This window comes from Ursus arctos, unplaced genomic scaffold, assembly GCF_023065955.2.
Source record: "Ursus arctos isolate Adak ecotype North America unplaced genomic scaffold, UrsArc2.0 scaffold_7, whole genome shotgun sequence".
Classification (NCBI taxonomy): Eukaryota; Metazoa; Chordata; class Mammalia; order Carnivora; family Ursidae; genus Ursus; species Ursus arctos.
This window is the reverse complement of record NW_026623089.1, coordinates 13,577,580-13,604,503: the sequence shown is the minus strand read 5'-3', so window position 1 is coordinate 13,604,503 and position 26,924 is coordinate 13,577,580. Positions and strand designations below refer to the sequence as shown.

At 46.3% G+C, this 26,924-nt stretch overlaps 2 protein-coding genes across 5 annotated transcripts in view; one reads left to right on the top strand and one right to left on the bottom strand.

Moving 5' to 3' along the window:
* Positions 1-13,220, top strand: part of ENO4 (enolase 4) — a 28,996-nt gene extending 15,776 nt beyond the window's left edge. For both annotated transcript variants that reach the window (XM_026494217.4, XM_057308260.1), the window contains exons 7-14: positions 94-147; positions 1,347-1,403; positions 3,611-3,778; positions 6,336-6,461; positions 7,746-7,941; positions 9,523-9,590; positions 10,119-10,236; positions 12,476-13,220. In XM_026494217.4, coding sequence (XP_026350002.3) covers positions 94-147; positions 1,347-1,403; positions 3,611-3,778; positions 6,336-6,461; positions 7,746-7,941; positions 9,523-9,590; positions 10,119-10,236; positions 12,476-12,630 — 942 coding nt within the window. In that variant the 3' untranslated portion in view covers positions 12,631-13,220. The remainder of the gene's footprint in view (positions 1-93; positions 148-1,346; positions 1,404-3,610; positions 3,779-6,335; positions 6,462-7,745; positions 7,942-9,522; positions 9,591-10,118; positions 10,237-12,475) is intronic.
* A 2,566-nt stretch (positions 13,221-15,786) lies between these two features.
* Positions 15,787-26,924, bottom strand: part of SHTN1 (shootin 1) — a 96,146-nt gene continuing 85,008 nt past the window's right edge. For all 3 annotated transcript variants that reach the window (XM_026494221.4, XM_057308258.1, XM_044382182.3), the window contains one exon: positions 15,787-17,565. In XM_026494221.4, coding sequence (XP_026350006.1) covers positions 17,343-17,565 — 223 coding nt within the window. In that variant the 3' untranslated portion in view covers positions 15,787-17,342. The remainder of the gene's footprint in view (positions 17,566-26,924) is intronic.

The window sequence follows — 26,924 nt, the reverse complement described above, 5'->3', positions numbered from 1 at the left end:
ATTCAGTTAGAAATAGCCAATGTGAGCTGCAAGTTTTTATATTTAAAGTTTCTAGACTACAGTTGTGGAAGATCACGGTTATTATACTTACAGGGCGTGGAGATGCTTCTGGAAATTCAGAAACATATTAACAAAACAATTGAAACGGTATGTAAAGAGAATCTGTGGTATCTAAGTGCTGATACCGATATCTGCCAGTATACAAATTATACTTCATTATGAAATTGACTCGCTATTGTTATTGATATGTAAAATGTGTTCATTTAGCTTAGGTGTTTCATACAAGCCAAGCACACACATTCCCTCATTGGCCATGGATCCAGTTTCTAATGGCACTTAATCTTATCAGCTGGCTCTATGCTGAGATCATCCCTTAGGATTTGCAAAGAAAGGATGTGGCGCCTAGGATGTGCGAGGCAGTTTAGCGTAATAGTTAAGGTACAGACTCTGGTGTCTGCTTAGAATCCCGACGTTGGCAAACAGGAGCCTTTGGCCAGGCAGCCCTCAAGGGGGGAGCCACAGAGGCAGGACGATGACAGGCAGCTGGCTGTATGCAGGAGTCCCTGGTTGTGCCTGTGTTTGTCTCGTTCACCACTGTGCGTCTCCTGCCTCGCACATCGATTTGCTTCCCGAGCGTGGTATTCTTACCAGGGGAGAGAAAGTTCAGCTGACTACAGTGCAAAGAAGCAGAATAACCGTATTTGCATGTACTCGAGTGTGAGCCCTGCTGATTCTTGACAAACATGCCCCAGTTTACAGAGCCAGGAAATGCTGGGTATTAAAATGCTTCCTTTAAAGGCTGAATCCTTGCTGTCAACATCCCACATTGTGGCCATTAAAAATGACCAATCATTTTTGGAAAGTATCTCTGCTTTTCATCTCAAAAGATATTACACATACCAGACTCATCAGATTGAATGACCTTCGGCTGTTTCCAAAAGTCAAATCCATCCTGCAGAGAAAGTGGTTGTACCTTAACAGCGTTCGGAACAATATTCAAAACAATGTGAAAGCAGACGGCACAGTGGGCAAGGACGGCCGTCGTAGGCGTGAACGATACTTTGTTTACAGGAGTAGAAATGCATTTATATGAACGAGACAGAATAGAAGGTTGAACTAAAGGGAACACGTACCTGAGTTTGAGAAACAGCTCAGAGTTCTTCAAGATCCGGAGGGGCTGGTTTGATCCCCACGTGTGTGTGGCCCGGGGGAGGGGGGAGCGGGATTCACAGTGTGACTGGTCAGGCCCCAGAGCAGTGGACAGGCCCCAGGACCTGAAGCTGTCCTCGCTGCCACAGGCATGTCTGAAAATGGCAAGTGATTCCTCTCTCTCTTCTGTCCCTCAGCCCCCTCCTCCAAAAACAGAGACCAAAAAAGGGCATAATGGAAGCAAAAGAGGTCAGGTAAGTTTATGTATTTCTTGGCGACACTTCAATATGACACAGTTCACTGATACACACCCTGCCCGTTCCAACCCCAGTCACAGTGCTCCGGGCCCAGGGCTAACGCACACGGCAGCTACACAGCGATACTCCTGCGGGAGCGCTGAGCCCGACCACCCCGGAGCTGGAACGTCATTCCGCCCCACCTCTCTGGCCACAGGCTGCCGGGCCAGCGGTTGTCTCTCCAGCGGACATCTCGGCGTGAAGAAGCATCTATGAATCCAATATAGCCGATTATAGTTGAAACTTGATAGGTGAAGCGTTGGGGAAGGTGAATCTCGGATAACCAGCTGAAAGGCATATAGAATGTTGTCGATTTTAATCCTACCCCTACCAAGTAAGAGAGAAACAAAAGGCCCCAAATGATGGCCATTTCTTTCTCCGGGTCCTGGAAAGGCACCAACGCACAGTTTCAGGTGAACCATTGAGGGAGCTCAGATTTTGTCGGTAGCCTCTTTTTTTTTTTTTTTTTAAGATTTTATTTTATTTATTTGATAGAGACAGCCAGCGAGAGAGGGAACACAAGCAGGGGGAGTGGGAGAGGAAGAAGCAGGCTCCTAGTGGAGGAGCCTGATGTGGGGCTCGATCCCAGAACGCTGGGATCACACCCTGCGCTGAAGGCAGACGCTTAACGACTGCACCACCGAGGCGCCCCTGTCGGTAGCCTCAAACACGTCTTGTCCAAATTGGCCGGGGCGGCTGCAAAAAGCCCCAGGCAGCCATCTCCACCTGATCAGGCAACGGCTTTGGTGCCCGTGGGTGTTCTGGCCGATCCCCTCTTAGATGCCTGAACTTTCAATAATACAGTTGGAGGACCCAGGAAGATTCCTGGAGACGATGCACGTGGTGATGGGGCTAGTCAAGATGAAAAGTTAAATTCCTCCTCCGCACTGGGAGAGAGAAGAGAAGTGTGTGAGAAAATACCCCAGAAAGTTAAGTGCCTGATCGTCGTATCTGTTGGGACGAGCACACCACTCTAACGTTAGACCCCGCAAGAGAGCCAGGGCATGATGACCAAGAAACCAAGGGTCAGCACGGTCCGCCTCATTCCAGAAGGTTGTACTGTGTGTTCTGAGAAACTGAGACCGAGATCGGCCCCTTCCCGGGATCAGCTTTCCCACTTTTTTTTTTTCCTGTTAGAAACAGGTTAAATGGTAGATTCTACAGAGGCAGCCTTACCAGTTACTTACCCCTCTGTAAAATGGGATAATACTAGTACCTGCTTCAGCGGGCTGATGTAAGGAGGAAATGTATTTATGGAAACATTTAGAACAGTAGCTGGCATTTAATAAGCTCTAAATAAGCGATGCTTTTCTAGTCTAGAAACCTCTAACAAAACGCCTCAGTTGATACCCAGCAATTTCCCCACCTGTTCCTTTGTCAAAAAAAGGTTCCTGTCCCTGACATTAAGAATGTCAGACGGTTCGTATAATTAACTAGTACGATCAGCAGAGAAATGGAATATTTCTACTAGGTTCGTGTTTGCCCTCGAGTTTGGCGTGCACGCACGCGCACACCCTTCAGAATCACCGATACCGCTTCAAATGTGCTATAATTCATAGTGGCAACTTGTGAGGAGGGCACGTCAGGGCTGACCTCACGTCAGAAACACATGGCTGCCTTTCCCGGGGCTGCTTGGGGTCCCAAACCTTCTTCCGCTGAAATCCATCCACAGTGCTGCATTGTTTTAGCAGAAATCTATCCTTTTTCAAATAAAACCTTTCCTGAAGAAGGGTTCCATGTTCACACTTATATTCTTCAAAAGGAAAATGGTACACGGGAAAGAGCAGGTTTGGAAGTGGACGGAGGAGGACAGAGGTGGGGACAGGCCAGACAGCCGTTTACAAGGACAGCCTGGAGATTCGCCTGTGTACAATGGGAGAGCTGATCACGGGGTTATACAGGCACACCAAAGAGAGAAAAGTGTGTTCCCAGGTCAAGCCTGAAACCTTGGGTGTAAGAAAATTACTGCAGACACTTCGGTCAATCCTATGCCCAAAGGTCATGCAGAAATGGGTGACACCTGGGCATAAGGTTAATGCGGACTTCGAGGACCACGGGTTTGGAGAGCTGTGTCTGGTTATCCGTGGTGCCTCGGTTATAACCGGGAAGCTCCAAGAACCTTACTGCTCTGTATTTATATGCGTCATTTGCTTTCGGTCTTACAGCAGCCCGTCACTGGCAAGATGTCCCATCTCGGCTGTCTGACCGTTAATTACGACGCCATAGAGCAGCCGCTGCTCCTCATACAAGGCATCTGTGCGAACCTGGGTCTGGACGTGGGGACCAACCTGCATCTAGCCATCAACTGTGCTGCACATGAGCTCATGGACTACGTAAGTTTCTGCTCCGGACACTTGCTTTTTTGTTGGGTCCCATTATTTTTAAATGAGAAATCGAAAGAAGCACGTATCTGAATACTTTTCAAACAGATCCTATTGCTTTTGTTAATATCGTGTGCAAGTTCCAAATATAAATGGAGAAAGCCACGTTAGCTAATGACCAGAGAATAACATAACCATATAATTTTTAAAAATTAATGGAAAAATGTCAAAATAATTACATATAGGAATTCTGTACAAAGATTACTAAAATGGGTTGCTTACATCGCAATTACGAGAGCTATTTAAAAATAACAAACTGGTATGTTCTGTGGAGTTCACTCATTTGGTAGGTAGATGCCGGATTCGTCAAGCATGGAAAATGGATCTGTTGTAATTATAACTTGGTAAGCCCTTCTGGCCAAGTAAGTGGTTCTGAGTTTCTTCTGTGACTCCCTTTTTTTTTTTTTTTTAAGATTTTATTTATTTGACAGAGAGAGACAGCCAGCAAGAGAGGGAACACAAGCAGGGGGAGTGGGAGAGGAAGAAGCAGGCTCCCAGTGGACGAGCCTGATGTGGGGCTCGATCCCAGAACGCCGGGATCACGCCATGAGCCGAAGGCAGACGCTTAAGGACTGAGCCACCCAGGCGCCCCAGACTGTGACTCACTTTTTAAATATAAAAATATTTCCAAGTTGTCCACATTTATGGAGAATATATTTTTATCCAATGAGGCCCATCCACAGGGTTATCCTCAGTTAGGAGGACAGAGCTTTAGGGATGAAACCTCACCGGGAGACCACACCACGTGGGGGCAATTATTTAAAAAAGAATGGAAAACGGGTTCCTTTGTTAAAGCTGCAGTCCTCAGTCCTCAGGGTAGCAGAGCAGCAGTTAACCTTTCAACTTGGGAAGCTGACATGTTAGGAAAACTGATACAATTTATCTGTCTTCTACACATAACTTCCCTTTTCCCAATACACAAGCCCGGAGTCCGTGTTGTATACAGTGCCCAGTGTGCTGACATACGTTTGTGGTGACTTGGTAATTAATGTCAAATTCAGGGGACGCGGCCCAAGAGAATTCCGCTTTAATTTGCAATTCTTTTAACTCCAAAGGAAAACTTGAACAGCATCTAAGAACCCTAAGTTTCAGCTGACTTCTAAGTCCTTTTAACTTTCCTTAAAGATACTCAGCGCACGAAGGCATGTTTAATGTAATTTCCCATTCTCCACATAATGATTGGTTCCTAGACATACTATTACGAAAAATAATTGCATGTTTTCATCAGCAATGTATACCGAGAACTATGAATATACGGACTGCTGGTGCTAGCTGGAATGGGGGTTTTTGCTTATATTCAGTGAAATGTATTAGCTTGATATCAGCTAATTCTTACAATGTTAATTCAAAGTCATTAGCATTTCTTTACTGACAAGATAGGACTTTTAAGGTTTTGCAGTAAAGAAACTAAAAGTTCTGGCTGCTTTTTAATCTGAAAAAAAGTATAAAATCCTTTCACAGTTATGGACTTTGGAACGTGCTCAACTCCAGTGGAATCCAGTCCATGGGCGGCCACAGCAGGAGGGCGTTAGCGAACCAGTCGTCCGGTTCCCTCCTGCCTCCTTCCCGGTACCTGAATAGCCCAGGGGCCGTCCCAGAACACAGACTTGGAAATCCGTGCTAGGTTTTACAGAGAGACGACTCTAGATCCTTTCGCCCTGTTTACTCCCATTCTTGATGACTCAGGGGCTTTCCAGACTTCAGATGAACGGCGTTGAACTAGATAGAACTCCTTCAGGACCATATGGTCGGTAGTAGAGCTCGCTGCCCGAGAAGGAGATGCCTTCACAGAGTCACCGGACATTTCACAGTGGCTGTTGTCCAAAGCCTCGCCCTGCTTTCAAATTTTAGGACATTCACGGCACGGCAGAGCCGCTGTTTGTTTGCTGTGAGTGGAAAGACGGGGGTTCTGCTGAGTGCGAGGCTGTGCACTGCTGTCCTGTTTTATAAACTCACAGCCTCGCCCGTGGGCCCACGCAGCTGGGTAGCTAGCAGCGCGTCACCAGCCTCAGTAAGAAGTGATTCCCGGGGCGCCTGGGTGGCTCAGTCGTCAGGCGTCTGCCTTCGGCTCAGGGTGTGATCCCAGGGCCCTGGGATTGAGCCCCACATCAGGCTCCTCTGCTGGGAGCCTGCTTCTTCCTCTCCCACTCCCCCTGCCTGTGTTGCCTCTCTCGCTGGCTGTCTCTCTCTGTCAAATAAATAAATAAAATCTTAAAAACAAAAAAAAGTGATTCCCCTCCTACTGGGTACCTGGTCTTTGGTGCCAAAGGCTTCATCTGAAGGCCATGGGGAGAGCTCCATGGGGCATGAAGAGGAATGGTGACTTGATTTCCCCAGGCTAATATGTCACAGATATTTAAAGTACGCAGATTTCTCACAGCGATATGGCCCGAAAAGAACGTTTACGATCTTTCATAGGCAGTGAATAAACGCGAATGGGAATCCCACCTTTCGCCTTTGAGGAATTCCTCATTTATCTCTATTGTGTTACTGTCCTTGCACTTGCCAGAGTAGAGGGAAGTATGAGGTGATGCTGGGAACACACAGAAACGCAGCCGAGCTGGTCGACCTGTACGTGGATCTGGTCAACAGGTTCCCTTCGATTATCGCCTTGATCGATCCTTTCAGGAAGGAGGTAACGGGATCCACCTTGCATTTTATAACAACACAGCGAAATCTCGTGCCTCCGGCCTGGTGGCTCAAATGCTGCGCTTTGGCTGGGCCGGGCTGCTGTGCGTCCGTGCGGGTGAGAGGAGGCGCGCACGGAGCCAACGCGGAGCCCGAGCACAACGGCCTGGGAGCGGGCCTGGGTGCGGAACGGACCAGCTTTTCCCGAGCACTGGGGGGGGGGGGGGGATACCCGTGTTTCCACAAGCGACCCAGTCACGGCCCGCGAGCCCCCGTCCCATAGCCGAGCTAAGGGCTCCCAGACCCAGGACCCCGGCTGGGCCCATGTGCGTGACCTGCAGCCACTTGCCGCACACGCAGGAAAGTCACAAAGGCTTCAGATTGCGAGGTTTTTCCCCCTACTCAAGCTGTGGCATCCCAGGAGGGTTCGTGTCCCGCAGGAAGCCACCGCCCTCCCTCACGCTCTGAAACTCCAAAACTTAAATTCTTGATGGTATGAATTGGGGAAAACCGTTAGATACACTGAACAGATCCCTCTCTGAGATCAGGCACGGATTTCAATGTGGGGCACGAGAAGAGGCCTGCCTCGCGCTCGGGGTCCCAGGGCCTCGCTCAGCCACCAGTCCTGTCACCGCCTGTGCCACAGCCCAGCGCTCACGGAGCCACGACCGAGCGCTTCATCCCGTGGCCCCGGCTTCCCGGGCTTGTCCTGGGGCTCTGGCCTCGGCTGGTTTTTCTGTGGCAAGATGGCCCGGGTTTGGGCTGTTCTGGTGAGACAGGTCGGAATCTGGGACCGTGGCTCGGGAGACTTTGTGGATCATCAGTTAGAAATAGTTAGTATTTCATTTCATGTGATGGTCTCACCAGTAAAAGCAAGGGTGTGGAGAAGGAGAGCCTAAAGCCCTCGCAGGCTCCGTTCCTTCCGCTGTCTGTTCGTCAGAAATCACAGTGGAATCTTCTGGCCGGCCGGTCGTTAGCAGCGTTATACAATACAGTCGGTAGGGACGGCTTGGATTCAAAGGACTCCAGAATCAATGTGGAGCATTTAATGTGCTAAACATTTTATCCACCAGATCTTTAAGCTCAAATTCAATCACTTGAAGTTTCTGTTCCACGAAGCTGGTGAATTTGTGTGGCTGTGGTTCAGGCATCATTCAGCCGCAGAAACAACAGAAAACTGTTTTGTGGGTCTCAGAAAGGTGTTTAACTCAGCTTAGGGGCTGTAGGATTCCTATTGTTTTGTGATCATGCTTAATACATTATAATGACCGATTCTTAAATATTCACCCAGGACTCCGAACAGTGGGACAGCATCTGTAAGGCTCTTGGTTCCAGGTGTCACATCATTGCAGGAGCTGCGTCCAAAAGCATTTCCAAACTTCTAGAGGGTGGCGACATCAGCACCCCCAAATCCAGCGGGCTGATCATCAAACACACCAACCAAACCACGATGTCTGACCTGGTGGAAATAACCAATCTTCTCGACAGTGAGTCACAGTATAGGTCTGCAAGACTCGCAAGGAACTTAACTTGGTTACACAAGGGGCCAAAAAGATGCATTTTGTCAGTTAATAAAAAGCAGGGCGTGAGTCTTGGAAGGAAAACAAATTTCCAACCGTCTGTGAGAGCTCTGGTGCTGGGAGACGGTTTGCAGCTAGCTTACCGATCGACTTCCCAGTGCTCCCCCAACAGTCCCAGTCCAAGACGCCCCCCCCTTAGGGAGGGGTGCCACACAGGTGTGGCTGAGGACAGTGCCCTGTCAGCTTCACACCACCGGACAGTGATCCCACTCGCCCCCACTGATGTTTTAAAAATTCCTCACAAGTTTCAAACTCTTCACGACCGTGAGGTCCGTGAACACGCTTTGCCCTGTACCATTTACTTGGCTAACTAGTCCTGATCCTTCACATCTTTCCTTAAAGGAAACCTTTTCAAGTATATGCGACTTTCCCGGCTTCCTCCACCCCCGCTGCTTGCTCTCAACTTCCCTCATAGTTTTCTATACTTTCTCTTTGTAGTATTGGCCACAATTACGTGTACGATTATTTAATGTCCAGTATCCCCCCCCCACTAGACTTTAAAGTCCCATGAGTTCACAGGAGTCTTGTTCAGTGCCTGAAACAGGAGCGGGTCCCAGGAACTAGGCAGAACCCTTGTCTAAGATCTGGAGCAAGACTCAGAGCCAGACGGGCAGCCAGCGGCCTGGGCTCGTGCCGGAGAATGGCATGGAGTTCCCATAGTCCCTTGTCCTGTAGATGGCTCAGGCTAGGGCCCAGGCAGGGCTGCCCGGTAGGTGGCAGATGGGAGGCCCCAGTCATGGCCTTTCCTCCAGGGCCCAGCAGCCATGCTGTCATTCGCTTTGCTACTATAGCTCCTGCCTTGAAGACACCAAACACCGTCTCAGGAGGAAGCCCCCTGGCTTGCAGTGTTCGTCGACCTGGCAGATTTCAAGGGGTTCTGAGATCCTCAAACTTAGATTAAGTACCATCAACACTGCTCTTCTAATAAGTTAACATTCAGACAGATTCCTTTGAATAAAATTCTACACGATGAATTGTGAAATCCAATAAGGCCTATCAGCTCCCTAGACGATGCCCTTGCACTTACTGTAGATTTTGTCTCAAAGAGGCACGCTTTTCCACACTGAACATGGACAAAGCGGAATCGTGTCTTACAGCTGTGGTCTTGGAAAACAAGTCAGCCTAATTCGAGCATTTTTTCCCCTTTAGTGGTCACAAAGGTCTAGCTTACAATTTATGGCATCTTAAATTTGATGAAAGGTGGCATTCATGTAATATTCAGCACCCAAGCTGCTGGAAAAAGAGAAACAGATAAAACCGGGGTAATGGAAATACAAATGTTTAGGTCAGAATTCTCTGGCGGTCAGATCGTTGACTGTTCACAGGGAAGTTTTAAATCTCGGCAAATTTTAAATTTTCATTCGAGGCTCATACATACCACACACATATATACACATACATACGTATGTCTGTCTGTGTGTGTGCGCGCGCCCTTATGCTCATTGTTTCTATGCCATCTAAACCTGAAAAAAATTCCTCTGCTCACAGGTAAGAAGCACATCACCGTCTTCGGAAGTACAGAAGGCGAGTCGTCTGATGACAGCCTGGTCGATTTGGTAAGTACTGAAAGCCGGTCAATTGCACAATTGCCAAAACACTGCTTTTATCACGAATTGGTATTTCAGAGAAATGCAATCTTTGGCGGAGAAAGTCATGTAACCTTTTATGAAATAGACTTGCTTCCTCCCAGACAGCTACCTTTTGCAAAGAGCTAATCTTTGAACTTTTAAAAAGAAGAAAAATTGAAGTCCTGGGAAAATGATGAGCGCACTTAAATGGCTGGGGTGTGCACCTGCAATCTTACCGCCTAAAATGAAGCGAGAAAGGCCAGAATGTTCTTAGATAAAATCAGCACGCTCACATGACTAGTAAAGCATCTGGCGTGCAGTCACGCTGTTTACCTTTTGCCGCTCTGTTTGTAAGCAGGTCACTTACCGACGTAAACATAAAATACAAAGTTACGAGAGAAAAACCCACACAGCACAGCGTCAGGGCCCTTTCTCCCTAAAGAATTGTTTGTATTTTAGCAAAACGTGACTTCTCGTTTAAAATCAATTTCATCCCCCCACCCCCACCCCCCAAAGGCCGTCGGACTCGGCGTCCGGTTTATCAAGCTGGGAGGTCTGTCTCGCGGCGAGCGGGTGATTAAGTACAACCGCCTTCTTACGATAGAGGAAGAACTTGTCCGGAACGGAACACTGGGTACGTGCTGCTTTCTGCTCTGTTTTCACTTAGCCATGAATAAGAGAACAAAGATTGCAAGGAGGGGAGCAGGAGGCCCTCGGCAGGAGGGCAGGGGACTCCAAAGTCTGTAAGCGCGTGCTGACAAAACTAGGGTGCCATTGGCCACAATGCGCATTGTGTTCTTAATGGATCATCTGTTTACCTGGATGTTTCAAACTCTCGCCCTTCTTCTCGATGAATAAGCTGCGTGGTGCTTTTCAATAGGATTAATTGATTGGCATCTCCAAGCCTACCTTTTTGTGATGGTCCAAATCCTAGCTAAGGTCTCTCTGCACAGCCCCTGAAAAGTTAAAGGCAGATGTTTTCCTGACGATTCTCGGAAACAACTCCTTTTACTCAAGACAAGTAGGCAGCACGTTAAGTTGCATGTCATATGTTGGAAAGGCTGTGCCCTCGAGAGAAACGAGCCAGTCGTTTAGGAAGTCAAACCTCTGCAGATTTGCGTGCATAGAAGGCACCGCGTACTGGCTAACTGGAGAGAAACACCCCGAAGACGCATTTTTACCTTCATGTTACTGTGATGGCCAAAAGCAGGTGCAGAGCCCACAGAGATATTTAAAGAGACCAAGTTATTGTCTTTGTAATTCTGAAAATATTTTGCATTTTAGGATAGAATAAATGAATCACTGTGCTGGGGGGAAAAAGTATGTATTTATTTAAGTAGTATTGACAAAATATGAAATTTTCTTGGATGCTATACATGGAATCTATTAAATGATACATGTATTAGGGCCTGTACTGTAGAGTAGACCAGTTACTGTATATGACAGCAAGGACGCGGTCCTATGCTGCGCCTCAGTACAAGCATTGAAAAAATAAAGGAGCCAACAGAAATTGTAATTAGGAATTTGTCATGCTTAACATATGTAATGACCTTGAAACACACACTAAGCTTCATAGAAAATAAAAATACAATGGGGAGACTGTTTCTAAGTAAAGGCAATCAGAAGTTAGTATGTGACACAGGGCTTGTTCTTTCAAATAGGTAAAATCATATTATTCCTACATATGACCTAGTTATTTATTTATTTAATGTCATCCTGACTTGTGGAAGCCTTAAGTTCCTAAATGGCCCATCACATTTCCAGTCAGACTTCACCACAAGAGAAACAGCTGCTTCCGGGCATCAGAAAGGATAGTGAGCAGAGGCCCAGTCCCTCCCTCAGGGCCAGGGCCAAGCCCTGGGCGTTCTAGACCAGATTAACAGATTACAGGCATGCCTCATGTTATTGCACTTTGCTTTACGCACTTCTCAGAGACTGCATTTTTTACAGACAGGTCTGTGGCAACCCTGCATCGAGCAAGTCACAGGGCGCCATTTTCCCAACAGCATTTGCTCACTCCACGTCTCTTCTTGTTTTAGTCATTCTTGCAAAATTGCAAACTTTTTCATTTGTTATGATGATCGGTGATCAGTGATTGATTTGCTGAGAGCTCAGATGATGGTTAGCATTTTTGAGCAGTAAAGTATTTTTATTTAAGGTAGGCACATTGGTTTTTTAGATTTAACACTATTTATTGCACACTTCACAGACTACTGCATAGTGTGAACATTACCTTTATATGCATTGGGAAACCAAAAAACCCACATGACTTGCTTTATTGCGGTGGTCCACAGCCTCTGAGGTGTGCCTGTAATGAGAATTTCTCTGTCATTGGTCTGTGGTCAATACACCTTATTGACAGTGCTCGATAAATGGGAAGGGGACCAAGAACCAGAAAGACAGATCTCCCGACTGAGCGAAGGAGGAAATCCTGTAAAAGCTCAGCTATTAGCTGAGCACCGTCAGCGCCACTGCCCACGTGGACCCGACTGGAACAAAGTGAGCGGTCGTCCGCGCGGGACCGCTTAGCTGGCGATGGTTTGTACTCACGTGGAGGACTGGCCTCTCCTCTAGTTCATTCTCTTCCTCTGTTCCTCTTCCGCTAAGCCTCTGCCCAACGGCCACTGCACACCAAATGTTCCAGAAGGACACCGTGCACACTGAGCAAAACAAGTGTATTGCACAGTTAACGTCTGTCTGAGCAAAGTCAGGCCCAGTTCTGAATGGTTCCAGGACCTTTTCTAATGGCGAGGGGACCGAGGGGACCCCTCTGGGCAGTTCTGAAGATGGGTCTCCTTTACCTCATGGAACAAAGAACATCAAACTGGGCACCACTGGATGCGACACTAAACTTTATTGTTGTTATTGAATAGGTTTCAACGAAGAACACACATTTTTCCCCTTGAACGACGAAGCTGAAGAGGGGACCAAGGCACCCGAGACTGCGGCCACCATGGCTGGTGAGCTACCCGAGCTCCCGGAGCCCATCTTCCCCACAGAAGGGATGGGGGCATTGGCCAAGGCATGAGCGTCTTCCGGATGGGGCTGTGGACACCCTGGCTTTCGGCTGCGCCGCTAGCATGAGACCTGCAGAGCCCAAGTGTGTCTTCACGTTGGCTTTGCTCTCAAACATCCCTACCCAGCGAGCCCTTTTTATTCTTGTGATTTCACTGTTTGGTGACACCAATGCGTAGTCTTTCTGCCCGAAATCACACCTGTAAGCTGTGTCTTCCAGACACCCCGTTTCCATGGGGATTTCATTTGTGTACCAGCTCTCCTGTCCACGCGGGGGGCCACGACCTAGTAAAAGAGTCCAGTCCCTGTGCTGCTGAGCACACACTCGGTACAGCTGATGTGTCAGCGTCATAAAGCACAGGCTCATTTTTGTCGCCAGCCTCGTGCAGGAAGAAGTATGAAAGCTTCACCGTTTCCGTAATAGCCAAACAGCTTCTTACTTCCTTACCCTTAATGCCTCTTCCCGGATTCCCTCCTCTTCCTAAATGTTCATCTTTATTATATTACTTATATGCTTGCGGACCTCCTAAGATCCTTTTTGGGAAAAAGAATCCGTATACATGACTAAACCCATCAGTAAATAAATACATATTATTAAGGTAATTAACTGCTCAATTATTTATGCAACAGTATCTAATAGGGGACTAAAAATGATCTATCATACAGGCCTCTCTTGTAACCCAGAATCAGGGTTATAGCAGAAAAGTGCCAGAAATAAATTTATTTAAACACATACCTATAGACATAATGTCCTACTGCTTTATATAATTTAGATTCTCTGTTAAAAGTGAGCATTTGCTTTCCTCCAAAATTATAAAAATTGTTCTATACTGACCTGTGGAAGAGTTGGCTATGTTTAGATTTCTGATATATTCTGTAAGTTTTTACTAAGCACACTGAGAACTTTTCCTTTTGAAGTGTATCCATAGGGAAACTTAATGGCCTCATGGTACAGGTAGGGCCTTACGCTCAAAGCAATGATTTAAAATTGGCTCAGTGGCACATTCTCTCAGAGCCCGGAGCTGGAGGACTGGTTGGGAGCTAAGTTGGGAGAACCATGTCTCAGTTTGTGGCTGTGACTGCCCGTCCTGGTGCTTAGCAACACAGAATGGGGTACGAAAACTGGAAGGAGAATACGTTTTACTCATGTTTGCTTTTTTTTTAAGAGAGAGAAAGAGAGAGAGAGTGGGGGGAGGGGAAGGAGAGGGAGAGACAGAATCTCAAGCAGGCTCCACGCATAGCGAGGAGTCCAACATGGGGCTCGATCTCACAACCCTGAGATCATGACCTGAGCCAAAATCAAGAGTTGGATGCTTACCTGACTAAGCCACCCAGGTGCCCCTGGAAAATTCATTTTAAAGGCAGGCGGGATATGACTGGGTGTTCACGTAACCTTTGCACATGCCCCTCCCCCCCCCCCCCCCCACGGAATATGGGAGACCATCAGAGAGTCTGCCCTGGAACTAGAACACAAATTATAATTAAATGAATGGAACCAGAGCAAAAATATACAAACTAAGTCAATAACAAAATTAACCAAAGAGGCCATTTATTACCTCAACCAGGTCAGAGCTTTCATTTCCACCTTTTCCTCACTCGAGGACTGGGGTCACCAATGGAGAGGTAACATTCTAACTTCTGGAAGTGATGAACAGTTTCTACTTCTATCTTCTCTCTCCCTCTCCATACATGTTAATATGTCATTGGAATAAACCATGTAATATACACTATATAGAAGTTATCTATAAAAGAAGTAAAAGAGACGAGTCATAGCCCATGTAAATCAATGACGGTGGGACTGGGGAAAGTTAGTGCCAGGAAGAAACTTCCAGACCAATCCAATCTGTTAAATAAAGGCTGCTTGATGATCCTTCTAGGTCAGTGATGATGATGGATAGCAGTCCCCTCTCCACAACTTACTGCCAGAGAAGCTGACGTCATTCCATGATGAAACAATTCAACACACACAGAAAAATCATCCAGGGTTCCGTAATATGACTAGCATTTATCTAACCTACAACCTAACGATGGTCTGGAAAGATCACGAATGATCATTTGTACCTATACTGTTCCAATTCCAACACATCGCTTGTTAACAAAGAAGACAGGGAAAGAGGAGTTGCGGTGAGGGTTGTTCTGCCACAACACCTGTCCTTTTCACTCTGGCCAAACCAGGCTGGGTGGGTCCAGCCCCGCTGACTCCTGCTGAGCATTATTTCCACAGGACCAACAGCTGTTGAAACTACGGCGGGGGGGGGGGGATGCGGTGGAGGAGTTTGGGACTAGCCCAGGTACAAAAGGGTGTTCTAATTTTAATTAAGTTCTTATCCTTTTGGAAAAGAAGGGAGACATCTTTAATAGCAAGAGCACAAAGTACGTCTATCCCTTTGCTTCACTCTGGCAATAAGAACGCAACAATATTAGTTCCAAACTCTGCAGCAGACGAGACAGAATTCCTATTCCAAAACAAAAGACTAAATGAAATTTTTAGAGCAAACAAAAATATAAAGATGGCAGTCCCTTCCAACTTTCTAAAATAGTATATAAGTAGGTCATTTATCATTTCTTTATGCAAATAGCTAAGAAGGTGCCCCGAAGATACGAGCCCTAGTGTTCCCGTGTCTTCCCGTCCTGGACTGTTCGCTGACAATGGCACCCCAGCAGGGGCAAAGCCCCGTCAACACCGATGTGAAAAGGAACACGGTAGGTAGAACAAGGGGAGCAAAATCCCGTGTCAAATACCTTTCTGTCGAACTATTGTTCGGGGCTTTGTGCTCGCCACGAAGTAGGAAAGCAACTTGGAAAAGACAAGAACATTTTCAAAGACCAGGTACTAACTGTCGCCTGGCCCAGCGAACACACCTCACCGAGTGGCTACCTCCTCACCCTGGAAACGACGGGGTTTCCTAAGCGCATCGCCCTGGTGACGTGTGGGATGAGATACGGAATGACGAGTCCGCGTGTCTCTATATCCCTAAGTGTACGGGAAACACGCAGCCAGCAGAGCCAGGAAGGACAGCGTGAGGAGACACGGGGTAAAATTCCTCAGAATAACCCACCGTGCAGATTACTCACAACGACTAAAGTTATCGACTCTTGGGCAATCTTCTTACGAAAGCATGACCGGTTTGGGGAACTCAGGCAAAACTCTCAATAACCACAGTGGACCTTTCGTGGGAAACTGTCGGTGCTTTTTAATAAGTGTGGTGAGGAGAGTTCAAATCACAGCATCACAGGACTTTTGAAGAGTTAATGCAGTCTGCGGTTAGTTATCATATAGCGGTCTTATTCAATTAGGAAAATTACAGTTGGAAAACATTACATTTTAATTCCCCATGAGTAAACCGAGAAGTAACTGTAAAATCATCACCGGAAGAACGTGGAAACAGTCAAGCATAACAAACGTACAGAAGGATAATTATCTCCAAATTTAGGAAGTACATTGATTTACCTGCCTACCCGCCTCTTCGAGCCTACGCTTAGCACACGTGCAAAAATAAAACACAACTACTGCTATTATTACTATCATTTTCTTTTGCCCTTAGGTGAGAAACACCTGACGGCTACATGCTGAGCCACGCTAACAAAACTAAACCTTTCACTTTCTTTAATAGTAAAATTACCGTTGCTGAATCATTGTCATAAAAAATGCATTCAAGTACATTACCACTTATTTTAAATAAACACCAATTTGGAAACAATCAACTTGGAAAAAGCTGTATAAGTTTTTTTTTTTTTAATCCCTGATTACATTTCTATTTATTCACTGTGGTAGACTGAAACATTGTATTTGTAGAGACTAACTACCACTTAATTTCTTTAAAACACACACACACACACACACACACACACAACAAACCTGTGTAATGCAGAACAGCAGTGAAGCAAGACAATTGTGTGCTTGTCACTTCTCGTCACTGTACAGAAGAATCGTGCTAAGCCACGGTACTGGTGCCACTCGGTACGGGAGAACACACAACGAGCTCCGAGCACAGAGCACACGGTTTCCTAAGGTGATACTCTATGAAATCCAAGGCTGGGACGTTCCCTCCATTCTGCATTCAGGCCACCAGGCCAGTCCCACCGGAGTCCTTGGGAGTCTCTGGACCCAGTCAATGGTGCATATTCCCCGGCCCACAGATGACGATGCGTGCAATTAGCCTGGACTCCGGGAGTGCCGGTTGGATGCCTGCAGCGCCCGAATTTGCAGCTCCTCTCAGTATATCCTAGAGAGTAATCTGTGCGCCATTGCCTCGCAATTTCCACGCTGCTGCAGTTTCTCTCTCCAAAAACGATCAGACCTAAAACAGAAGCCGCTTTGGCAGGGAGGGGGTTTTAAATCACCTTAAGTTGGTCAGTTCTGTTTATCCACTTATCTACAGGGCTGCAAACTTTCAGCATTACATTTGATGAGTGGTATGCACGTTACCTAAAAAGACAGACATCCGAATTTTCTGTAACCTTCTAAAAGAAGTCACGCTTAATACAGTAATTCGAGAAAACATCTTATCCCTAGGAAGAAAAACAAAAGCTACACAGGATGTGTATTTCGCTGAACTTACTTATGTTTATAGGTAAATTACTCTCAAAAGTGACACCAGAAAAGAACCTGCATTCTGAGTACAGTGACAAGAACAGAACGTCTACGCGCGTGCCCAGCCACCAGAACTGGTCGCGTACTCGTCGGAAAGGGCTCGGACACCTGTCAGCCTTCCGGTGTACCGATCAGCAGTGGGAGCTGTCTGCGTCGCTCATCTTTTCATTGCCGTCGTCTTTGTGTTCTGGTTTAATTTCATCTTTGTCACCCTTGGGTTGAGTTGACTCTTGTTCAGTGACTTGGTCTTTGGTTTGGGGTTCGTGTGTGGAAACAGGGTCTAAAACTACAACGGGTCCGGCTTGTTGCTCACGGCCAAAGCTCTCGCTCCCGCATCCAGCGTTACTGAGAGGCCTGGAGGAAGAACAGTTACACAAAACAATAAAAAGCAGAGAGAGAAAATATTTGGCTTTCATATTCCTGGATTCAGACCAATAAAAAAAAAAAAACCCAAATGCTCTAAGTCTAATTAACATGCACAAAGTGGTCTTTGAGGTGCCAGCCATTAAAAGAAAAAGGAGCTATTAGATGACATTAGGAGCACGAGCCCAGAAGAAAGGCGGCGGAAAAAGTCAGAGCAATTAACTACGGAAGTGTTAAAAAGCCAAAGGCACCTACCTGCTTAATTACACTCTTCTCCAGCAGCGCGAAGCTCCCGGGCCGCGCGGGCCTCCCCACCGCCTGCCGCCCAGACTCCCGTCCCACCGTCGCTTAGCCAGAAGGAGCCATCTCACCCCCACCTCCACCCCTTCGTGTCCCTGGGGACACCTGGTGGCCGACTAGCTCTGAGGAGGCCGCACCGCTGGGGGAAGTGAGCCACCCGCGTCCCGGATGGACAGCTGAGCGTCTCACCCGCTCCTGCCATTCCTGACATTCGGGACATCTGGTCAGACCCGGGGAGGAGGAGGGAGGAGCGAGGGCAGATGGAAGAATCCAGAGAATAAGCTAAAACGCTAAGTGACCATAAACTTTTTCTAAAAAGGAGAATCGTTTCTTGAGAAATTTCTTAAGGAATTTCAGGAGCAGTTTCTTTCTCCACAGACACCTCCTCTCTTCCCTTCTGTTCTGATGCGAGAAGCTACTGCCTCTCGAGGTACGTCAGTGACCTGTTTCCTTGTAAAACACAGAGGTGTCCATGTGTTCTCTTGCCACGTGTCAGGAAATTCTGTTGGCACCTACTCCTCTCAGGCTTCATGGTCACAGGCCACCTGAAGGTACTGGGCTGCTGACCTGGGGCCTGAAGGTTGAGGGGTGTGCAGGAGGCAGGCCAGGGGCTCTTCAGATGCATCTGCTCGTCTTGGCAGATGCTAAGATGTTAAGCACGAACCAGCATACCCCTGTCCCACCTCTGGACATCAGGACGTGTCCTGGCGAGCCCACAGCTCGACCCACCCCTTGCAGGAGTTGACACTACTGTTCCCTGAGCCCCAGAGCAGTCCAGAACCGCCAGTCAGACACTCCCTTGTCACCTGCTCCTTCTCCCTTGTTGGACTCACCACAGTCATGGAGTACCATGTAATTAGCTGTTCAACGTCTGTCTCTTCAAATAAAACGTGAGCATCCACGAAACAGGGACCGTTCAGCTTTGTTCACACTTCCACCCCGGCACCTCGCACGGGTCCACTTGTGGCGTAAATGAGTGAATACTAATGAAGTGTGAGAGGCTCAGAAACCCAGGCTTTGGTGTGAATAGGTCTGGAGGTCTCTCTTTTACAACAAAAACAGAACAAATAACACTCAACTACTACGAAAAAGCAGCCTGCATGACCCAGCCACAGGTACCAAAACCTCAAACCCCACGACCAGGGTCTTCTCACTTTCTGACCAGCACTCTGAAATCTGTCCAAAAGCGTGGAGACCACTCGCTCTGGCTGCCCGGTTATCCTGTCACTTGTTGGTGATGAGCAGGTCACGAATGCACAGCTGTCTTCTGTGGCAGTGGTGAGAGCACCGGGATGGCCGGGAGCCTGAGAGGGAGGCAGACTGGGCAGCACCCCTGTCACTAGAAAACACCAGGACACTTTCCATCAACCTTGACCAAAGACCCACTTCTCAAGCCGTCTGTTGCCATGCTTTGGGAATCAACAGGGGAGGCGGTTTCCCCGAGGTACCTGGCTTGACCTTCCCGGACCCGGGCAACACCTGGAAGACAGGGTCCACTAGGGCAGAGAAGCAGAACCACGGTGAGAGAGACACGGGCTCTACGATCAGAATTAGACATCAGGCAAGGGAGGGAGCCAGTCAGGGAGTCTAGGGAGATCAGAATTAGACATCAGGCAAGGGAGGGAGCCAGTCAAGGAGTCTAGGGAAGTCGGAGGCTGGGCCTAAAGTCCGCAGTTCTGGCAAGAACAGGAAGATGGGCGAAGAGCAGCAAGGGATTGAAGACAAACCAGAAGTGCATCTGTCCTTCCCAGTCTCCAGCCCCCATGACGCAGACAACCCGCAGGACCACTGGAGACTTCCACAGGGAACTGCACATGTGCCTGGTCAAAAATTTGGAAAAGCTGGAGGAGGAGTTGGGGGGAGCCGAGAAAACTGTGGGCCAGCTACCAACTAGGTGACCCCTTCCACGAACCTTGGCAGCGCCTGCCCTGCATGGACCTTCTGAGCCTTTAGAACAAAACAGAAATGACTACAATGTCACTTTGACCTTCTAAATCTCATGCAAAGTTCTCTTGTGGCCAACCCTAACCTGGAAACAAAGGGCAAGGGAATTGTAGGAAATGAAGCGCCAGCCTAGTGAGGTGGTTCTAGTCAGAGCCACGACCGTCTGTGGGTCGGTCACCAGTCCGGCTCCACCATCTTGCGGCGGGCGGAGTCCATCGCGAACTAAGCCCATCAGTCTGCTCTAAGCGTGCAAAGGAAGCTTCACCTCATTCTCGGCGAGCAACTTCTATCAACCCATACCGGCTTCCATCCCTTCTGCAGAGCTGCCACGGCTGTTTTCATGCCCATGTGTGTCTGCAAGGGGAGATGAACACTTCCTAAAAAAGCTTTCTGCCTCAGCTGGTGTGAAAACTTCCAGAAGATGCTCTCAGGGCACAGATACAAAAAAACAACTGGATGTCGACTGAACTGAAAACTCAGAAACCTTGTGTGGTCAGGATGAAATTGGCCTGGAATTGTCTCCGTCCAAAGAACTGTTCTTTACTGAAGTAAGTTTCTCAACTGCAGATTAATCTATTATTAAGTCACCCGTAGGCTAAAATTTGAAAACCCCCTTGCTGATTATTGCTGAACTTGGCACCGTGGGCAATTTCTCTGAATCTCTGTGTTGAGAGTCAGACTAACCGATTTCTCCAGGACAACGACCACTGACTCGGAATCCCAATGTGTTAAGGCTAAAAGGGGCTATGGCAATCATCGAATCCAACTGGTTCTTTAACAGATGAGAAAAACGAGGTTTGGAGGGGAGAACCCGGCCCAGAGCATGTAGCCCGTCAGCGGCAGAGTCAGAACAAGAATTAGGAGCCGTCTCCGTCTTCCTGCCTTTCCCATGAGGCTTACCCAAGGTGGCTTCTTCTAGAAACAGGATTATGATGCCACAGGGTAATTTTGGCATGTTTACCGATTTATAGATTTCTGAATCCGTTTTTAGATGCACCTTTCAGAGTCTGTCCCTTCAAGCTATTCCTTGCGTTTTTCCCTCTGTGACTGGTAACTCCTCTGGATTTGACACATTAGGCCTATTCCTGGTACCCGTGGGGAGCTGCCCAGGGCTCCTTCTGGAACGAGGGACCGTCCTCTGCAGCCTTGTTCCCGCTCCATCCCCATCTCACGGGAAGAGCCAGAGAGTACCATCAGAGACGGTGCAAAGAACCCCGGCTCTTGCTCTAGGCAGCCATAGTGGCAGATTCTAGCAGGTTAAAGCTTCTCCCCTAACGTCAAGTCCCAGGTGCTCAAATGCAACAATCCAATAGGAATTGCAGCAGACTATCATTCTGTTCAATTTTCCTGCTTTAATTTTTCATCTAAGCGCAGTGACCACAAATAAGGAATATTTAGTACTCATGAGAAGTATGGCAGATCTCCTGTATGCTCCAAAATCTCCCAAGTGAAACTTCGATTTGATAGGTGTTATATAAAGTAAGACTAAACTCATGTGATATTCAGGTTGAAAGGCATTTACGGACACGAACTAGTCCCACCTTTCCATTTGTCAGATGAAGACACCCAAGAATTGGGAGTTAAATGATCTGCCCAAGGGCACACACCTTGTTAAGGGCAGACACAGGACTCAAACCTTAGAATCTGGATTTCCTGTTTTTTTTTTTTTTTCTTACAACATACTGGTAGTCATTTATGATCCATTCAAAATATTTTCATGGATCATTTGTCTAAAATGATATCCTGAGCAAACCATCTAGGTTTGCTCAAGAGCTGTTTCAAGACAAAAAGAAAACCCCAAAAGCAAAATAAAAGCTCAGAGACAATACAGCGAGGGGTGCCACTTTAGGAAGCTGACCCATGGGTGCCCTTCCAGAAAGCAGCGACCCTTCCCCGGCTGCTAGGGAGCCAGAGTGTGGGGCTGGGGCAGGTGGGGCTGCTTGCTAGTCGGAGGAAGGGCCTGACTCCAGAGCACAGGGGTGCCGGAAGCTCCCGAACACTTGTAAACAGCACCACCAAAGCTGAACTTTCAGAAAGGGACTCCGTGATTTCTCAGACTGTGTTACAAGAGACGAACGAGCAGCATTCTAATTTTTAAAAAAGCACATCATTGTTTGCATTCAATGAAACTCCTTTCAAAATCAACTTTCCACATTCCAATTATATTCAACAACATTCTAGCTAACATTTCGGCTGCAATTCAAATTAACTAATGCCCAAAAGAGCCCTAATAGACGTGGTTCTGAGCTCAATTGAATACAATCAAAGCTCATGAAATGAAGGGGGAATTGCTTATTTCATGCAAATTCTGCATATCACTCAAGCTTAATTTTACTGATAATATAAAGGTGGGACATTTTGAACATTACAGTGAATGAAACTTTTAAGCGGTGAGCGTTATTTTATAAAATGCTACCTCTGAAAAGCTGATTGCCAAACAGTATAAAAATGGTTTGAGGCATAAATGCCAAGTTCATTTCTACTTCACTTCTGAGGTAACTATCTTTCAAATCGCAACAGCTGGACTATTTAACACAATCTGGTGAATCGAAGTATAGTTCTTCTCTGGTCTCGCAGCGGGGCGCCTGCATTAGTCTGTGGCAGCCGTCCAACCAGTGACGCGCCGCCGGACGGTCTGAACTCTGGTTCATTTACAATAAAAATGAATAAGGCTGCAATCATATTTACCACCTCCAAGGACAGAAAACGGAAAGATTTAAATGTGTCTTTATAAAGTAGTTTCCTGGGAAAACTCCAAAGAGGAAGTCAGTTTTTATATTTTCCCTGGTGTAAAAATAAGAAGTCTTACTTTGTTTTTGAAGCCCTTTATACAGTCGGGAGAGCAGGGGACGGGAGTGGCTCTATAGCGGACGTAGTGTTTACTGTTTCCCTCAGACACCATCTTTTTCAGGAGATTTTAATACACTTGTCCAAAATTTCCCAGAAGAGTTTCCAATATAAGGTGACACTGTCTGTATGATTTCCAATTCTAATACTTTCAAATATAATGAAGGTAGAACAAAGCTACATTCTTTTGGCTTTGTGTACTTTTCAAAACTCTGTTTTAGGTCAAAGAATAGTTTTTCGATTTGGGTCAGCATCTAGCTGATGAAAAAATAGATATAATTTTAAATTAGGGGGGAAAAAAAAGCCCACCATTGTTAAACAACAGAATAGCACCGTGGTTTGAAAATCTGACATCAGCTATCAGAGGCTGCTTTGCCCTAAAGATTAACAAGAATTCCTTCTTAACAGAAGTAACAATGGCTGGGCAAAGACGTCTGTGTCCACACGGAGCCGTGTTTTCTTTAGTGGAGTTACTGGAACACAGGGATCTCGGACCGGTTCCAGCCCAGACTGTGGTGCGCACCCTGAAGACTTGTCCCACTTCCTTTGATCCTAACGTGAGCTGGACCGTGGACATTCACAGATCCCAAAATACCCTGGCCCCACGGAGGCTCAGGAACCCAGGGCCGTTCTCACCAGCAAAATTAACACCGATAAAGCGGGAACTAAGATTGGTTTCAGCTCAGGAAAAGATTCTGAAATGTGTGTGATACTTTTGGGGGCTAGTTTTTAAGCTTTCTGTAATTTTCCACAACTTTTAAGTCACCATGAAAAATCCATCCAGATCCCAGCTATTAAAAAGTGAATGTTATTTAAAAGAAGTATTATAAGAGACACAGTCTTCTACAAAATTTACCATACACATCACTGGCTCCTCAAAAGAGCTGCCTGCATAAAATGTTGCATTTTTATTTTTAGGCTTTCAGAACAATATTTATAATTTTTAAAATACTTTTCTTTAAATTTACTTTGTTATATATTTTAAAGTCTCTTTTAAGATGGGAAGTCACAGAGAATTCAGTGTGCCACTTTTCATACAGAGGACAAAGTATATTTCAAATGAAATGTGTTTTTGGGTTCCAGAAGTGAAGTCAATTTATTCTTAGATCTGAAATTGCATTTAAGTTTTAGTCGGTGACTTCCGTTTGAATAAATTGAAAACCTCCCCTCGGCACCACCATACACAACTAAAAGGAAACACAAACACTGCAGAGACTACTGAGAGATGCTTCAAAAAAGATTGCAAAGCACCAAGGCAATTTGGGTCTCTCTGCAGAAATGATATCTTTTATGCTAAGGCTCTTAAAATCATAGGTGTTTGCAACTGGAGGCAAATGTTAGGAGGCAATTAATTCTTGGAGAGAATCGAGGATGACTCGGGAGCATTTTTCACAGTCGTTTTGCGATTTACTCAACAGAATGTCATACAGCCTCAACAATTAACCTGGAAGGTGTCCGCACAGCAACTCAGAACACTTGTCAGACAAAGCGGACGGGCGGACCTCTCGGCTGGTCCACAGGATAACTCCCGGGGCGGGGTGGGGGGGAGGAAAAAAAAAAAAACGAAGTGAGGGGATCTCAACTTCCAGAACATCCAGTTGTTCTGCTAATTTTGTTGTTAAGACTTAATTATCCATGTACAGGCACACAAGGAGAACCTTTGTGGCAGGGCTTTGCCGGGCCGAGCTGCTTCCTGGGGTGTGAGTACACAATTCGACAGCACTAAGATTACGGCGAGGGCACAGCAAATCCTTTAATTGTATAAGAGCATCAGATTAAGTAGTAACTTCCATGTGGTTCATTCTGCTGGCCAGTAGTCTCTTCTCAGAAGCAAATGTTTACCAAGGACAGGGAAGGGGCCCTCCATTCTCCCCTCCACGCCGTGTGCACACACACAGACGCACGTACACCCGCACGCACGCACACACACACACAAAGGAAGAGAAAGGAGGAGAGGGGGAGATGAGGCCACGGTGTGAGACGAAAGAACAGGAAGAAAACCCACCCCTTCCACCACGGGGACTAAAAGAACTCTATTTTCCATGTGAACAAAATGTTGACCCCGACCTCTCTCAAGGAATAGGTGTATGACCAACCAAATTCATTTCCAGCTGAGATCAATGTTTGAGAGCAGAATTTCATGCCAAGTTTCCCTAAAAGTGAGTTAAGAATTTTAATTTCTATTTGGTAACCTATTTCAAAGGCTCAGGTTCTCCAGCTCCAATCCAAAAAAGCAGCACTTTTCATTTTCATTTTTCTCCATTAATTTTATACTGGAAATAATCACACAAAACTGAAGAGACCAGTTAGAGGTCAAACGATGATAAAATCAATCTTACTTTTAATTCAAAACCCGAAAGGCAATTAGGTTTTTTTCTTTCATAGAAATGTTTTACTGATCACAGTACCCGAGAGACATCTAAAATTTATCTTTTATCAACTACCCTTTGCTATTCAGTTAATGGCTCAAACAAGATGAACTCTTACAAAAATAGATCTGTGTGGGGACAAAAGACACATGTATTTAGAGACACCACAGATCTAGAAATTAAATGCAAATTATAATAAAAATGGTTTCACTGGAAATGGACATTTTTCTACTGAAATTGAACTCCGGTCATTTATATCTGGGCTTTGGTTTTTTAAATTCTTGTAGGGCACCGTGTGGCCTGTTTTGACCTCCCGGACAAAATAAGGCAAGCTAGCTGCCTGTCTCGTGGCTAAAAAAGTACAAGAGGTTGATAAAGCTTAGAGTTTTGGGGGAGAACTGGGGTTGAAAACCATGATGAGTGAGAGAAGCGTTCCCTGGAAGAGTCGCTGGCGACTGTGGCTTTAACGTATCTCTGAGAATGAGGGCCAAGAGATGAAGACCCAGCTATGAAACCGCCGTGAAATACACCAATGACCACGGAACCTGAGTCCACTTTCAAATGGGTTCTCTGCCCCCTCTGAGGCAAGGTGTTGCAGAAGTAGCTAGACGAAATGAACAATCATCTTGGGGGCTGCCTGCCTTGTTTAGCTGTGACTGTCAGGACATTCACCCTCCTGGCAGTGTCACTAGGAGAAGTAAGCATGGATGAATGAAGCTCAATATGGACAAGCAGAACCACCTGACTGTACAGTACGCTCTTCAGAGACAGAAGCCAAGAGGGCAAGAGCACTGGACCTCACCTTGGGCCTCTGACTGTGATGCCTGACTCTTTGAAGATCTGCTCACCTCCTTCTCCGTATGGAAGGCCCACCTGTCCTGCCTCTCTTTACAACAGAGATGTCCTAAACACATGACGACCAATGGACACGTAAGCACAAACTCAAAGGAGCTAACGGGGAACTGACCGAAGATGGAGGGGCCTCAAAAAGGTACAGCATGAAGTTGATACAAAAAAATTTATTTTGGGCTATAAAATGTATGTTTTTGAAACAACCGGATTCACAGTGATTCACCTCTATATTACTGTATTATATTATGATTTTGAAAAAAGCGCCTTTTGAACCCAATGATTAGTAAGACATTTTCAAGATTTTTGACTCCCAGGGAATAAATTAGTCTTCAAAATGTTTGAAAATGTCGAAAAAAATTAAAAATGTGTAAATGAAACTTATGCCACAGACTCTTAGGCTGGTTTTGTGATATGGTAATTTGCAAAATTTGTGAGGCTTGCCTCTTTTACTGGACATTTGACACATAAAAACATGAAAATGATTTCTTTTCGACTACTCTTTAAGTCTTTGTGCTAATTCAGATTAGCTCCCCTTTTCAGAATTGTTTTACTGGCTAGCACTTTCTTCCCTTGGCAAGAGATACTGTAATGGGTGAGGTCAGCCTCAGGAACGGGACGGGCAAGGGAATGAACTACCTAGGAGTGCAGAGGGTCAGAGGAGCGAGATGTGAGTATCACTGGGGGCATGGAGGGATTTAACTGCAGCATCCTTGCTTCTAATAGAAGACAATCTTTCAGTCATTTTCTTCCCTCCATTCCTAAGCTCTCGATATGATCAATGCAGTCTGCTGTAGTTCAGAAGCACGGGCTCTGGAGGTAGAATGAAATAGGCTCAAATGAAATCGGACCCGACTCTTGATGAGGAACAGAATTTTGGGCTAACTGTTTACCTCACCGAGCCTCAGTTTACGCATCTGTAAAATGGAGCTATGTCCAATCTGTACATTTAGAAGAATTAAAATAACACATGAATGTATAGGGCTTAATAAATGTTAGTGAAATAGAGTAACAGCAGCAAAACATCGTGGAAGAGAATTT